The sequence below is a fragment of the Balaenoptera musculus genome, chromosome 8 (assembly GCF_009873245.2).
Source record: "Balaenoptera musculus isolate JJ_BM4_2016_0621 chromosome 8, mBalMus1.pri.v3, whole genome shotgun sequence".
NCBI classification, from domain to species: Eukaryota; Metazoa; Chordata; class Mammalia; order Artiodactyla; family Balaenopteridae; genus Balaenoptera; species Balaenoptera musculus.
In genome coordinates this window covers 101,680,452-101,695,799 of record NC_045792.1, presented here as the reverse complement: position 1 = coordinate 101,695,799, position 15,348 = coordinate 101,680,452, and the positions used below count along the sequence as shown (strand labels likewise).

Sequence of the window (15,348 nt, the reverse complement as noted above, 5' to 3'; positions counted from 1 at the left end):
CTTGGTCTTCCTGACTCTCAGCTGTATTTCCTGACTCAGAATCTGGTGGCTCTGCCTGGGTTCCCCCTCCCTGTGCCTTGGCCAGTTAGCTGGGTCAACTGTAAAGCTCACCTCATCTGTTTCCTTTCTTTCAAGGATCATTATCCTTTGTTACCCGATGTCCAATGTCTTGAAACTGTTGTTTCATATATTTCGTCTGTTATGTTTGGTTTTAGGTGGGAGGGTAGATCCAGTCTGTTATTCCATTTTGACTGGAAATGGAAGTCGAATCTTCATTTTAGAGATACTGTAAAATGACCCAGTGAGTTAAGGGCCTGTTGTGGGTAACATAGCGACTCTTAGAGACGGCACCACAACAAGGCCCTATGACCTTCATTTCAGTTCTTGTTTTCTGTATCATGTTCTGTTTCTACATTTCTGGTAATGTGTGGTAGGCATTTTTTTTTAAAATTTTTATTGCAGTATAGTTGCTTTACAATGTTGTGTTAGTTTCTGCTGTATAGTAAAGTGAATCAGTTATACATACATATGTCCACTCTTTTTTAGATTTCCTTTGCATTTAGGTCACCACAGATAGAGTTTCCTGTGCTAAACAGTAGGTTCTTATTAGTTATCTGTTTTATACATAGTAGTGTATATACGTCAATCCCAATCTCCCAATTCATCCCACCCCCCGGTAGATGCTTTCTTAATTTGTTTTTAGGAATAAATAATTATTGTTGACTCTGTGATCCCTTTGTACAGAACTGGTGGGCCTCATTTTAATTTTGAGGGAATGTGGTGTATTAATTCTCCTTAAGAGTTTAGGAAATCTCTACAGTGTTAGTAGTAAGCAGGCTTTGCTTTTAGTTATCTGACATTTATAGTGCCCTCATTTTTTTATCTTGTTGAATTGACTCCTCTATAGAGCTCCATGTTTACTGACATCATTTTGGTTTCCTGCCCTTTAAAAAAATTTAATAGACTTTATTTTTTAGAGTAATTTTAGGTTTATAGGAATATTGATCAGGAAGTGCAGAGTTCCCCCTTCCAGTTTCTCCCTATTATTTACATCTTTTGTCAGTGTGATACATTTGTTATAATTAATGAACCAGTATTGATAGGTTGTCATTAACTAAAGCCCATGGTTTACATTAAGGTTCACTCTTTGTGTTGCACGTTCTGTGGGTTTTGATAAATGTATAATGATATGTAGCTACGATTACTATATCAACAGAGGAAGTGCACTGCCCTAAAAATCCTCTGTGCTCCACCTGTTTGTTCCTCCTCCCCTCCCTGAAATCCTGGTAACCACTGATTGTTTTACTGTCCCCATAGTTTTGTCTTTTCCAGAATGTCATATAGTTGGAATCATATAGTATATAGCCTTTTCTGATTGGTTTCTTTCACTTAGCAATGTACATATTTTTTTTTAAAATTTTATTTATTTATTTATTTATTTTTGGCTGTGTTGGGTCTTCATTTCTGTGCGAGGGCTTTCTCTAGTTGTGGCAAGTGGGGGCCACTCTTCATCGCGGTGCGAGGGCCTCTCACTATCGCGGCCTCTCTTGTTGCAGAGCACAGGCTCCAGACGCGCAGGCTCAGTAATTGTGGCTCACGGGCCCAGTTGCTCCGCGGCATGTGGGATCTTCCCAGACCAGGGCTCGAACCCGTGTCCCCTGCATTGGCAGGCAGAATCTTAACCACTGCGCCACCAGGGAAGCCCAGCAATGTACATATTTTTATGGTTCCTCACATCTGTTTGTATTGATAGCTCATTTCTTATTTCTGAATAGTATTCCACTATATGGATGACCACAGTTTATCCACTCACCTACTGAATGACATCTTGTTTGCTTCCAAGTTTTGGTAATTATGAGTAGAGCTTCTGTAAATATTCATGGGCAGGTTATTGTGTGGACATAAGTTTCAACTCATTTGGGTAAATACCAAGAAGTACAACTGTTGGATTGTATGGTAAGATTATGCTTAGTTTTGTAAGAAACTGCCAAACTGTCTTCCAAACTAGTTGTGCCATTTTGCATGCTCTCCAGCAATGAGTGAGAGGTCCTGATGTTTCATATTCTCGTTAGCATTTGGTATTGTCAATTTTCTGGTGTGTAGGGATACCTTGTTGAGTTTCTAATGTGTTTTAAAAAAAATTACGTTCAGACATCTAGCAGGATCAGGAGTGCTTTAAAAAAAATCAATATTCCTACACCAGAAACTAACACAACATTGTAAATTAACTATACTTCAATTTAAAAAAATTAATATTGGATAAATGCTATACTGATAAGCAGTTCTTTAGAAGTTAGCCAAATAAAAGTTTAGCAAGATTGTCTTATTTTATACTTGGTGAGGTTTTAGCTTAGAGCTTGTCTAATTAGAAAGCCACCTACAAGTGGAATTACTGGGTCTGAGAATGCCCATTTCCTCTTTTTCTAGCTATTGCCAAATTGTTCTTGAAGGTAGTTATGGTATTTTACTATTCCACTACATGATATGAGAATACTATTTCCCTGAAATATGCAGCACTTTAAGTATACTTATGACTCCCACTCCTCAAAGAGCTTCTCTTTAGTATGTCTTCTTTTTCCCTCTGTTTGGCCTCATTTTTCTCATTAGCAGATGCCATGATGTTCTCTTTTTCATTGAGGTATAATTCACATACTATAAAATTCAACCTTTAAAATATATAATTCAGCAGTTTTTAGTACACTCACAAGGCTGTGCAGGTATCACCATCTAATTCCAGAACATTTTCATCACCCCCAAAAGAAACTCAGTCACTCCCCATTTCCCTCTTCTCCCAGCCCATGGCCACTATCGATCTACTTTCCTCCTCCATGTTGGCTGTTTCCTACGGATGGAGTCACATAACATATGGGTCGTTTGTGTAGCCTCTCGTACCCAGCCCAGTGCCCTCAAGGCCCATCCATGATGTAACACTAGTAATGACTAATGATGTTGAGAATCTTTTCACATAACCATTTGTGTATTTTCTTGGGAAAAATGTCTGTTCAAATCAAATCCAGTTTTTAATTGGGTTGTCTTTTTGTTGTTGAATTCTTTACGCATTCTGGATACTAGACCGTCATCGGGTATGTGATTTGCAATTATTTGAAGTCCAGTTTGTGTATTTTTTTTTGGTTTATTGTGCTTTAGGTGTCATATATTAGAAACCATTGCCTAATCTGAGGTCATGAAGATTTACACCTATGCTTTCTTCTATGAGTTTTGTGGGTTTTGCTCTAATATTTCGGTCTTGATCTGTTTTAGTTAATTTTTGTATATGATGTGAGGTAGGGATCCAAAACCATCCTTTCACATGTGGAAATCCACTTGTTCCAGCCATGATTAGTTTTTTTTTTTTAAACCTTCAGTTTTATTTTTGTTTTTAATTAATTCATTTATTATTTATTTATTTTTGGCCGTATTGGGTCTTTGTTGCTGCGTGCGGGCTTTCTCTAGTTGCGGTGAGCGGGGGCTACTCTTCATTGCAGTGCGTGGGCTTCTCTTGTTGAGGAGCATGGGCTCTAGGCACGCAGGCTTCAGTAGTTGTGGCTCGTGGGCTCTAGAGCACAGGCTCAGTAGTTGTGGCCCACAGGCTTAGTTGCTCCGCGACATGTGGGATCTTCCCGGACCAGAGCTCAAACCCGTGTCCCTTGCATTGGCAGGCAGATTCTTAACCACTGCGCCACCAGGGTAGTCCCCATGATTAGTCTTGATTGGTCGTTTAGTTTGACAGTATCCTCTTCACAAAACCGCTAAAGTATGGGTAGATGAAGTCTTTTATCATTAGGTTTCAGTGTATTCAGGCTAGAAACTTCCTTTCATTTGAATGGATCTTTTTTTTCTGAATAGTGCTTTCTTTTGGTTGAATTTATGTCATATGTATTCAATCACAGTAGTGCGTTGGGTATATGAAAATCCATAAATATATGTTATTAATGGGCCCTGATATATAAACTATATAAAATGATTTATTATCATTTCTAAGAATAAAAATACTTTTCTAAGTAATAAAAATGTCATTTCTAAGAATAAAAATTTTGATTTGTATTTGTTATCATAAATCTTACTTAAAAATGTTTTTGACTATGGCATTTCTCTTCTTGTATTCAATAGAGCTTCATAGAAAGCTTCCCTTCTGGCCTTTGCAATAATTTCGGTATTGGTAAAGAACTAGGCACTTGCTGATGAATTTACTTATTTTTCTGAACATGTTAAACCCTGTCCTCTTTTGGAACCAGTTATACATGAGTTTGAAAAGTTTTATTTTTAAATTATATGATTGAAAATTATAGCAAGTTGTATAAGGATTATAAGGTACTATATCTTATTTAACATTTTGCATACATCTAACTTTTAAGGTGGGAACGTTCATTAAGGCTTCATGAAACCAAATTACATAGAGTGAATGATAGCCTAGTTTCTCCTGCTTTCATTTGGCATCTGTGGTGTGGTCTCTCTTTCATAAAGATTGAAATAAATGTTCATTTTATTTTATCAAACAACCAGAAAACTCTAGAAATTTGAGAGAAGAATGCAGCCTTGCAGGTAAATGCCAAAAATATCCCACACCATATGTTTTATTTATTTATTTTTTGATTATGCCTAAGTTTAAACTAAGTCAATTAGTTAATTGACTTAGCCAGTCCAAATGACTGGCTTCGAAAGTGAGCTAATTGACTTCAACATTTGGCTGTTTTGATTGTTAGGGTGATTTTCCCCTCTTTTCATATTGCTTTGTATACCTCTATTTTGTATCATATCACCGGGTGAGAGCAGATAATCTTCTCCAGCAAAGTTCTCTGTTCAAAAATAGAAGGCAGCTGATTACTTCCATTTACTGAAAAAAATTCACGTATTAAGTGGACCTGCGCAGTTCAAACCCCTGTTGTTCAAGGGTCAACTGTAATTGTACTTTTCTGATAGAACCTACGAGCGGGTGCTTAAGCCTCATTTAAATATTACCTGTACTTTTCAATTTCTCCTTGCATGTCTTCCCTTCTCACTTTTACATATTTTGTTTGTGTTTCCTTTTTTTCATAGGTTGCAGTTGTTCTGATGGATACCCAGGGGGCATTTGACAGCCAGTCCACTGTGAAAGATTGTGCTACCATCTTTGCTCTAAGTACCATGACTAGTTCTGTTCAGGTAAGGCCATTTGACTAGGAAAAAAGTTTGTAGAAGAAATAAGATGAAGAGAATACATCTAGTTTCAGTTATTGTTCTGTTATCAGCATTCCTATGGTGATATGTAAATGTTCTTTTTAGACTGCAGATATAAGTTAAGTTCTTACAAGCTTGAGAAGGAGCCTAAACTATTTTTCCATTTTGGTCATAAATATATGTAGTATATTCCAAGAAAAGTCTGAAAAGTGAAAATCGAAATTATATCATTTACATCATACAGGAAATGTAGATTTGGTAAAAATTGAAGAAAACTATATTTTAAAGTGTAAAGGAAAGATTATGTGATTTCAACATTATATGCATAGTTTTCCAAAAGACAGATGTTATTACTGTTTAAACAGACCTCATATTCTTATATGCAGATCTTTAATTGTACAAAGCTTCTGTTCAGTCCTTTAGGCTTATTTGGGATTCATTTGAAGTAAGCTAGAGTAGAATAAATCTGGACTTTTGTTTTCTAGATTTATAATTTGTCCCAGAACATTCAGGAAGATGATCTTCAACAGCTACAGGTATATATTTCTCATAAAAATGTTAACATATCATTTAAAAGTTTTAAGGCTAAGATAAGTTTTACAACTGAGTAGTTTCAGCCAAAGATTGAAACTTGGAGGAAGGCTTGGGGTTCATGGTAATCCTGCACTCTGTATCTGTGGCTGGAGTGGTCAGGGAAGGCCTTAGTGAGTTGAGCTGGGAACCAGAAGAAAGTGGGTGGCTCAGTCCTGCAGATATGTTGGGGGGAGGGGTGTGGGGAGTGGTGCAGGGGAGGGGACAGCAGGAAGAAAGACCCTGAGGTGGAGTGTGCTTGGCGGGATCCAGGAGCAGCAAGGAGGCCAGTGGGTGGGGTTGGAGGGTGAGACAGGAGAAGGCCAAGTGATGAAGTCAGAGAGGCATTCCGCTTCCAGTGATGCCCTGCCTTTGTAAGGACTTGGGCTTTTCCTCTGGGTGAGATGGGAACCATGTTTTGATCAGAGGAGTGATATTATTTGACATATTATGAAAGGATCACCCTGGCTGTTGTGCTTAGAATAGATTTTTAGAGGCACAAGTGCACATTCAGTGAGACTGGTTATGGAGCTATTGCAATAATTCAGGCGAGGTTAAATAAATTCATATTTATAAAATGCATAGGATCATGTGCCTGGAAAACAGTATGTGCTTAATAACTGCTAGCCATTATTTATACCTATCACTGCTACTGTTATTAGTCATTGTCTCTTCTTCTCCATAGTAGCAGTTCTTTTTTTTGGGCTGCTTTGGGTCTTCGTTGCTGCGTGCGGGCTTTCTCTAGTTGCTGCGAGTGGGGGCTACTCTTCGTTGCAGTGCGCGGGCTTCTCATTGCGGTGGCTTCTCTTGTTGCAGAGCACGGGCTCTAGGCGTGCGGGCTTCAGTAGTTGTGGCACACGGGCTCAGTAGTTGCGGTGCACGGGCTCAGTTGCTCCACGGCATGTGGGATCTTCCCAGACCAGGGATTGAACCCGTGTCCCCTGCGTTGGCAGGCAGACTCTTAACCACTCTGCCACCAGGGAAGTCCCAATAGTAGCAGTTCTTCTACATTTTTCTTGTAAAATCCTCTTCATTGAGAATTCCAGAGTTGGATGCAATTTGGCATGCTTCTCTAATTCTACTCCTCCCACCGGCATTCAAGAAACATATCAATACCAGAGTGGGGGTGTCTTTTATTATAGAAATTACCTTGAATTAGTTCTAATTTCTATTTCTTTTTAAAAAAAAAGGAAATAATTCCTAAATTTTGGTTCTTAATGTTACTATTAGCAGTTACCTGTACTTCATAATTGGTGGTTCTATACCAATGCCATCGTTCAGTGGTTGAGAGCTGTTGCTCCATAGTACATATCCTTCAAAACTTGAGTTTGACACCTTTTCACCTGAAACTTATTCCTTTCTAAGCTCCTTTTTTTGGAGTGCCTAATTTGTGTGAGGCAGTGGACCAAGTGCTGGAGATACCATAGTATGTGAGGTAGACATGATTCTTTATGGATTTTGTAGTCCAGTCAGTGAGAGGGTACCTAAATGACTAGGCATGGGTGATGTATTGGGACTACTGTCACAGAGTACCACGACCTGGGTGGCTTAAAACAGTAGAACTGTATCATCTCACAGTTGTGGAAGCTAGAAGTTGAAAATGAAGTGGTTGACAGGGCCACAGTCTCTGCGAGCCTGTGGGGAGAATCCTTTCTTGCCTCTTCCTGGCTTCTAGTGGTTTTTTGGCAATCTTTGGCATTCCTTGGCTTGCAGCTGTAACACTTCAGTTCCTGCCTCTGTCTTCATGTGGCTGTCTTCCCCCTGTGTCTGTGTGTCTTTGTCTTCCCGTTGCATTCTGTTCCCTGTGTTTCTGTTATGTCTTCTTATAAGGACACTAGTCATATTGGATTAAGTCTTACCCTAATGACCTTATCTTAACTTGAATAATCTGAGAAGACCCTTCATCCAATAAGGTCACATTTCACAGGTACCAGGGATTAGGACTTCAACCTATTTTTTTGGGGGGTGGGCACAACTCCATAACAGGTGATAAGGATTATGATGCAGTTACGCAATTCTCCTTTGATACTATTCTCAAGAGCTCCACCATCCTCTGGTTCCTCAAACCCAAGATGTGTTTAAACATGTCTTTCCCATAATCATTTCAAAACTAAACATTCCTGATTCTGTTAATTATGTCCTACTGTAGGGGAGGAAAAAATCTTTACTCATCGTAGGTTCTTGGCTGAAGCAGGGATTGAATGGAAGTGCCTGCTTTGATGAAGAGGACTGGGACAGGTGTCAAAGTGCTTGATGAATGATAGGGAATGACCACATGGTTTGCAGATGGATGGCAATAAAGAATGGGGAAAGAGGTTATTCTACAGAATGGCGCAAATCCTAAAGGAGTAGGGCTTTTTACCAGAAGATGGAGGATGATGGTTGAGAAGTGATAAAGGGGAGCAGGGAAGTCACCAACCCCACCTTTTGATCTGGAGACACATGGGATGTGAGAGAATAACAGCTGCTACTTCAGATATTTATGGGGAAAATTGTGCCCTCAGGTTTTGTTAAAGCAGGGAGGTAGAAGAAATTCTCAGAGAAGGAGCTGGAAATTTAGGAGAGTGTTCATTGTGGCTCTGAAGTTGCAGGAGAAACGGTGGAATTGTCTGAGGGTGGGGGAGGGGGGACCGGAGAATTAAGTGGCTGACCGTGCCAGTGCCTTCGACTGTGAAGCTGGAGGGGGGATGGGACTAGGGTTAGGGCACTGGTCAGTGAGAACAGGGATGGTGGGTTGGATGGGTTTTACGCCTATGGAGGGTGACCGCTGGGCCTAATGGCCAGAGGCCTTGTCTCATTGGACAAGGCTGATTGATGGTAGATCTAGAAATTGAATAAATATAAATTTTATGAAGGAGACAATAATTTTCTTGTGTACCTGGAAATTCACAAGAATCAACTGGTGAACTATTTAGAACTAAAAAAAAAAATTGGGTACCAATCACAAAGTACAAATACAAAAATCTGTAGGCTAGGCTTTCCTATCCACCAACATTAACCAGTTTAAAAATGTAATGGAAAACATTTGCTGTAGCAAAATATTAACAACTTGGAATAAATTTAAGGAGACCTGTATGAAGCACTTCAGTGTTGTATGAGGCATATAAAAGATTTAACCACATGCAGGAATACACCTTGTTTCTTCTGTAAATATCTATATTTCATATGTATCTTCTATATGTGGAGCTAACACGTTTATTGCTTACTCTGTACCAGACACTGCTGTGTATTTTATAAATGTTAACCTCATATGAGACTGAGTATTATAAAGTTGTTACTTCTTTCCCATTAAACAGAATCATAAAGGTATTCTTTTGGGAACTTGACAGAATTGTTCTGAGATTCATTTGGAAAGTTAAATTGTAAAACCGCCAAGAATATTACAAGGGGTGGGGGAAATAAGAGAAAACTGACTTAGGACATCTTATAAGGCTATAATTACTGCAACAGGGCACTGGTTCAGGGAAAAATAGATTAATGTGATATATACTTATGATACAGTACATTTTCATATATTTCATTCTACTTAAGAATATATAATACATAAAGGATGGATCAGTCAGTAAATGATGTTAGGATAGTTGCCTATGTATTTAGATACAATAGAAATTAGATGCCTACCTTGTGCTATATACGAAAATAAATTCCAGATGATTAAATATTTTGATGTAAAAAAAAAAACCATAAATAACTGGAAAAAATAGGCCAATATGCAATATTGAGGGAGAAATTTTTTTTTTAATAAATTTATTTATTTTTTGCTGCATTGGGTCTTCATTGCTGCACGCGGGCTTTCTCTAGTTGCGGTGAGCAGGGGCTATTCCGTGCAGTGCATGGGCTTCTCATTGCCGTGGCTTCTCTTGCTGCGGAGCACGGGCTCTAGGCACATGAGCTTCAGTAGTTGTGACTCGCAGGCTCTAGAGCTCAGGCTCAGTAATTGGGGCACATGAGCTTAGTTGCTCTGCGGCATGTGGGATCTTCCTGGACCAGGGCTCGAACCTGTGTCCCCTGCATTGGCAGGCGGATTCTTAACCACTGCACCACCAGGGAAGCCCTGAGGGAGAAATTTTTAAAAAAATATTTATTTGCTTATTTATTTGGCTGCATCGGGTCTTAATTGTGGCACGTGGGATCTTTTGTTGTGGCACACGGGCCCTCTAGTTGTGGTGCGAGGGACTCCAGGGCGCGTGGGCTCTGTGTTTTGTGGCACGTGGGGTCTCTAGTTTAGGCATGTGGGCTTAGTTGCCCCACGGCATGTGGGATCTTAGTTCCCTGACCAGGGATTGAACCCACATTCCCTGCAGTGGAAGGCAGATTCTTAACCACTGGAGCACCAGGGAAGTCCCGAGGGAGAATTTTTTAAGCAAGATGTCAAAAGGAAGAAGACAAAAGAAAAAAAGTGGCTAGATTTGATTCCATGTAAATTACAAAAACAGGGTTCTGAACAGGAGTTCGTTACCTATTAAGTGCTGAGGGAGAGAGATGCCCAGGTATCAGAGGTCCCAGCCTGGGGGATTGGGAAAGGTTTCCTGGTGGAGATACTCCCTTCACTCTGTGCCTTCTTCATAGAGCCTAGAATTAAGCTCTCTAAATGGGTAAGATGATATCTATCATTGTAATACTTTTTCTCTTTTTAAAAGTTAATAATGTATAATATTACTTATGAAATTAGAAGTATTATCCTTTCAAAAAATTGGGCACTTTGGATAAGGCTGAAGTCCCCCTCTCCCCCTTCCCAGAGGTAACCACTATGCCGATCAGTTTTGAATATATCCTTTCTATTCTTTTCCTGCGTTTCTGTAAACAGGTATGTATCCCTATAGGAAATATATGACATGTGACAACAAGTCCTTATCCAAACACTTTGAGGCTACAGGTGTTTTGGAGTTCAAATTTTTTTGGATTTAAAATTAAAAAAATTTTTTTAAATTTACTTATTTTGCTGCACTGGGTCTTCGTTGTGGCACTTGGGATCTTGGTTGTGGCGTGCGGTATCTTTAGTTGCAGCATGCGTGATCTTTAGTTGCAGCATGTGGGATCTTTTAGTTGTGGCATGTGGGCTCTTAGTTGCGGCATGCAGGATCTGGTTCCCTGACCAGGGATCGAATCCGGCCCCCCTGCACTGGGAGCACGGAGTCTTAACCGCAGGACCACCAGGGAAGTCTCGTTTTTGGAGTTTAGATAGATAATATGGTGCATATATTATAGCATGATGTCTAGGATAGGAATGGGCATTTGGTTAATACCTTCTAATTAAACACATTAATATTTCTGCAGTGAAATGTGTGACTAATTATATGAAATAGGATAAATAAAACCTATTTAAAGCCTTACATCAGTTTAAGGCAGACTTTCCTCCAAATGAGTTTGCTGCTTAACTTGGGGTTTTAGAGCTTTTTGGATTTCAGAATTACAGATAGGAAATCATAGTTGTATATAGTTTTATAGTGTGTGTTTGTCTTTTTTTATATATAGTATTTTAATTTACCAGGTACTTTTTTTTTTAAATAAATTTATTTATTTAATTTATTTATTTTTGGCTGCATTGGGTCTTCGTTGCTGTGTGTGGGCTTTCTCTAGTTGTGGTGAGCGGGGGTCACTCTTCATTGCGGTGCATGGGCTTCTCATTGTAGTGGCTTCTCTTGTTGCAGAGCACGGGATCTAGGTGCACGGGCTTCAGTAGTTGTGGCGCATGGGCTCAGTAGTTGTGGCTCACAGGCTCTAGAGTGCAGGCTCAGTAGTTGTGGCACACGGGCTTAGTTGCTCCGCGGCATGTGGAATCTTCCCGGACCAGGGATCGAACCCGTGTCCCCTGCATTGGCAGGTGGATTCTTAACTACTGCGCCGCCAGGGAAACCTGTACTTTTTAAAAAAAACATTTATTTTTAACATGGTGATCTGTATTCATAGTTTAAAAGTCAGTAGTCTTGCAGTGTTCATAATGAGCATCCTTTCTACGTCCCATTCCCTTTCTCCAGAGGCAGCCCCTTGTACTCCTTTTGGCTGTGTCTTCTGCTATTTGTGTCTACAGTTTTAAAGAACGTGCTTATATTGTTCCTTCTGGATTTAAAAAACTTAAGTATTATTTCTTATATAAAATTAGGATTTCTCTCTCTTTACAACTCCTACCCCTCACTCAGTCTCCTTCCTCTCATCTTCCCAGTAGTTAACGTTGCAATTTTTGGTTAAAAAAGTATTTGTGGGCTTCCCTGGTGGCGCAGTGGTTAAGAATCCGCCTGCCAATGCAGGGGACACGGGTTCAAGCCCTGGTCTGGGAAGATCCCACATGCCATGGAACAACTAAGCCTGTGCGCCACAGCTACTGAGCCTGTGCTCTAAGAGAGCCCACAAGCCACACTACTGAGCCCACATGCCGCATCACTGAAGCCCCCGTGCTCTAGAGCCCGTGCTCCGCAGCAAGAGAAGCCACCAGAATGAGAAGCCCGCGCACTGCAAAGAAGACCCAACACAGCCAAAAATAATAAATTAATTAAAATAAATAAATAAAAAAAAAAGTATTTGTATTTGCCTTATTATATGGATATATGTATATGTTCTTCATAACTGAGGTGTCTTATATCACTCTTTTCATTAGTTTAGTGTTCTGTGCTTATCAGTAATGTGTCTGCAAAGGAGAGACTCAAAAAATGTCTCAGTCTGATCTTAATACTTTAGGTTCTGTTTTATTTTTTCCTTGGGGAGGCATGACTTCTTGGCCTGTGTTTTCTTCCTTTAGTCTGGAGTGCTTCTTTTAGACCTGGGGCATAGCCGTCATCCTAGTAATTTATTTATGTATTTATTTATTTATTACAATTATTTGTTTATTTGTTTATTTATTTATTTGGGCTGCGCCAGGTCTTAGTTGTGGTACGCGGGATCTTTGTTGCGGCATGTGGACTTCTTAGTTGCGGCATGCAGAACCTTAGTTGCAGCTTGTGGACTTCTTAGTAGCGTAATGTGAACTCTTAGTTGTTGCCCGCATGTGGGATCTAGTTCCCCGACCAGGGATTGAACATGGGTCCCCTGCATTGGGAGCATGGAGTCTTACCCACTGGACCACCAGGGAAGAGTCCCTATTTTCTTTTTTTTTTTTTTTTTTTAATTTTTTTATAGCTACTTTTTTTAAAATTTTTTATTTATTTATTTATTTTTGGCTGTGCTGGGTCTTCGGTTCGTGTGAGGGCTTTCTCCAGTTGCGGCAAGCGGGGGCCACTCTTCATCGCGGTGCGGGGGGGACCGCTCTTCATCGCGGTGCGCGGGCCTTTCACCATCGCGCCCCTCCCGTTGCGGGGCACAGGCTCCAGACGCGCAGGCTCAGCAGCTGTGGCTCACGGGACCAGCCGCTCCGCGGCATGTGGGGTCTTCCCAGACCAGGGCTCGAACCCGTGTCCCCTGCATTAGCAGGCAGATTCTCAACCACTGCGCCACCAGGGAAGCCCCCTATTTTCTTTTTTTAATAAAAAATTATTTTTATTATTTTGTGTGTGTGTGTGATAAAAACTTTTAAAACTCTTAGCAACTTTCAAGTATACAGTACAGTATTATTAACTACAGTTGACCCTTGAACAACATGGAGGGTTAATCTGCATATAACTTGGCATATTACCCTTAAGTTTCATCCATGTTGCCACAGATGACAAGGTTTCCTTCTTTTTAAAGACTGAAAAAAATTCCCTTGTGGTATATATAACCCATTATGTATATATATATAATATATATAACATTCTTCTTATCTGTTCTTCCATTGACAGACACTTAGATTGTTAGATTGTTTCTGTATTTTAGCTATTGTGAATAATGCTGCTATGAACATGGGAGTGCTGATATCTCTTTGAAATAATGGTTTTGTTTCCTTTGGATATATACCAAGAAGTTGGATTGCTGGATCATATGGTAGTTCTATTTTTAATTTCTTGAGGAACCTCCATAATGTTTTCTGTAGTGGCTGCACTAATTTACATTCCCACCAAGAGTGGACAAGGGCTCCCTTTTCTCCACATCCTCTCCAACACTTGTCTTTTTGATAATAGCCATTCTGACCGGTGTGAAGTGATAGCTCATTGTGGGTTTGATTTGCATTTCCCTGATGATTAATTATGTTGAGCACCTTTTCATGTGTCTCTTGGCTACATGTATGTCTTCTTTGGGAAAAGGTCTATTCATATCCTCTGCCTGTTTTTTAATTAGATTTTTTTTTTTTTTGGCTGTTGTGTTGCATAAGTTCTTTATATATTTTGAATATTAACCTCTTATCTGACATATGATTTGGGAATGGGAAATATTTTCTCCCATTTGGTACATTGCCTTTTCATTTTGTTGATGGTTTCTTTTGCTGTGCAGAAGCTATTTAGTTCGATGTAGTTCACTTGTCTATTTTTGCTTTTGTTGCCTTTGCTTTTGGTGTCAAATCCAAAGATCATTGCCAATACCTATGTCAAGGAACTTACCACCTATGTTTTCTTCTAGGAGTTTTATGGTCTCAGGTTTTACATTCAAGTCTTTGATCCATTTTGAGTGAATTTTTGTGTATGGTGTAATATAGTAGTCTAGTTACATTCTTTTGCATGTAACTGTCCAGTTTTCTCAACACCATTTATTGAAGAGACTCTCCTTTCCCCATTGTGTATTCTTGTCCCCCTTTTCCAAAATTAATTGACCATATATATGAGGGTTTATTTCCGGGCTCTCTGTTCTGTTCCATTGATCTGTGTGTCTGTTTTTATATCAGTACCGTACTGTTTTGATTACTATAGTTTTGTAATATAGTTTGAAATCAGGGCCGGGCAATTTCTTTTCAATTCCTTTCTCAGTTGGATTCCATTTAATCTTTTGTTTATTCTGTCCATCATTGTATGCATTCTCCAGTAACTTCCTGAGAAAGGCTGCATAGGAGATAACATTTTTGAGGTCTAATAAGTCTGAGCATGTGTTAATTTTATCCTGGAATTATAGGAAATAATTTTGTTCTAGAATTGAAGGCATCGTTTCATTACTTTCCAGCTTCCAGTGTCTCAGCTGAAGTCCCACATCATCTGATTCCTTTGTATGTGACCTTTTTGTTTCTCTCTGAAGCTTTTAAGGTCTTCTGATTCTTGGCATGAATTTTCATGGTTATGTACCTTAGTGTGGGCTTTTTCTTCATTCTTGGTACACTTATGTCCTCAGAAAAATAAGATGTTGCAACTGTTACAACCAAGAAATAACAGGATGCTGGTATAAAGCAACCTTCAGAAAACCAGAGGGCTTCCCTGGTGGCGCAGTGGTTGAGAATCTGCCTGCCAATGCAGGGGACACAGGTACGAGCTCTGGTCTGGGAAGATCCCACATGCCACAGAGCAACTAGGCCCGTGAGCCACAACTACTGAGCCTGCGCGTCTGGAGCCTGTGCTCTGCAACAAGAGAGGCCACGATAGTGAGAGGCCCACGCACCGTGATGAAGAGTGGCCCCCGCTTGCCGCAACTAGAGAAAGCCCTTGCACAGAAACGAAGACCCAACACAGCCAAAAATATAAATAAATAAATTAATTAATTAAAAAAAAAAACCAGAAAGAGCTCCTGGAAATTACAACTATGACAGCAAAAATGGAAAATTCAGTACAGGAGGAGTTAGAAGGTAAATGG

The 15,348-nt window shown here is 39.8% G+C and overlaps 1 protein-coding gene across 1 annotated transcript in view; it reads left to right on the top strand.

The window, feature by feature from the left end:
* The window catches only part of ATL3 (atlastin GTPase 3), a 56,886-nt gene that overhangs the window by 15,313 nt on the left and 26,225 nt on the right, over positions 1-15,348 (top strand). Inside the window, exons 4-5 of the mRNA XM_036860561.1 lie at positions 5,038-5,142; positions 5,643-5,693. Coding sequence (XP_036716456.1) covers positions 5,038-5,142; positions 5,643-5,693 — 156 coding nt within the window. The remainder of the gene's footprint in view (positions 1-5,037; positions 5,143-5,642; positions 5,694-15,348) is intronic.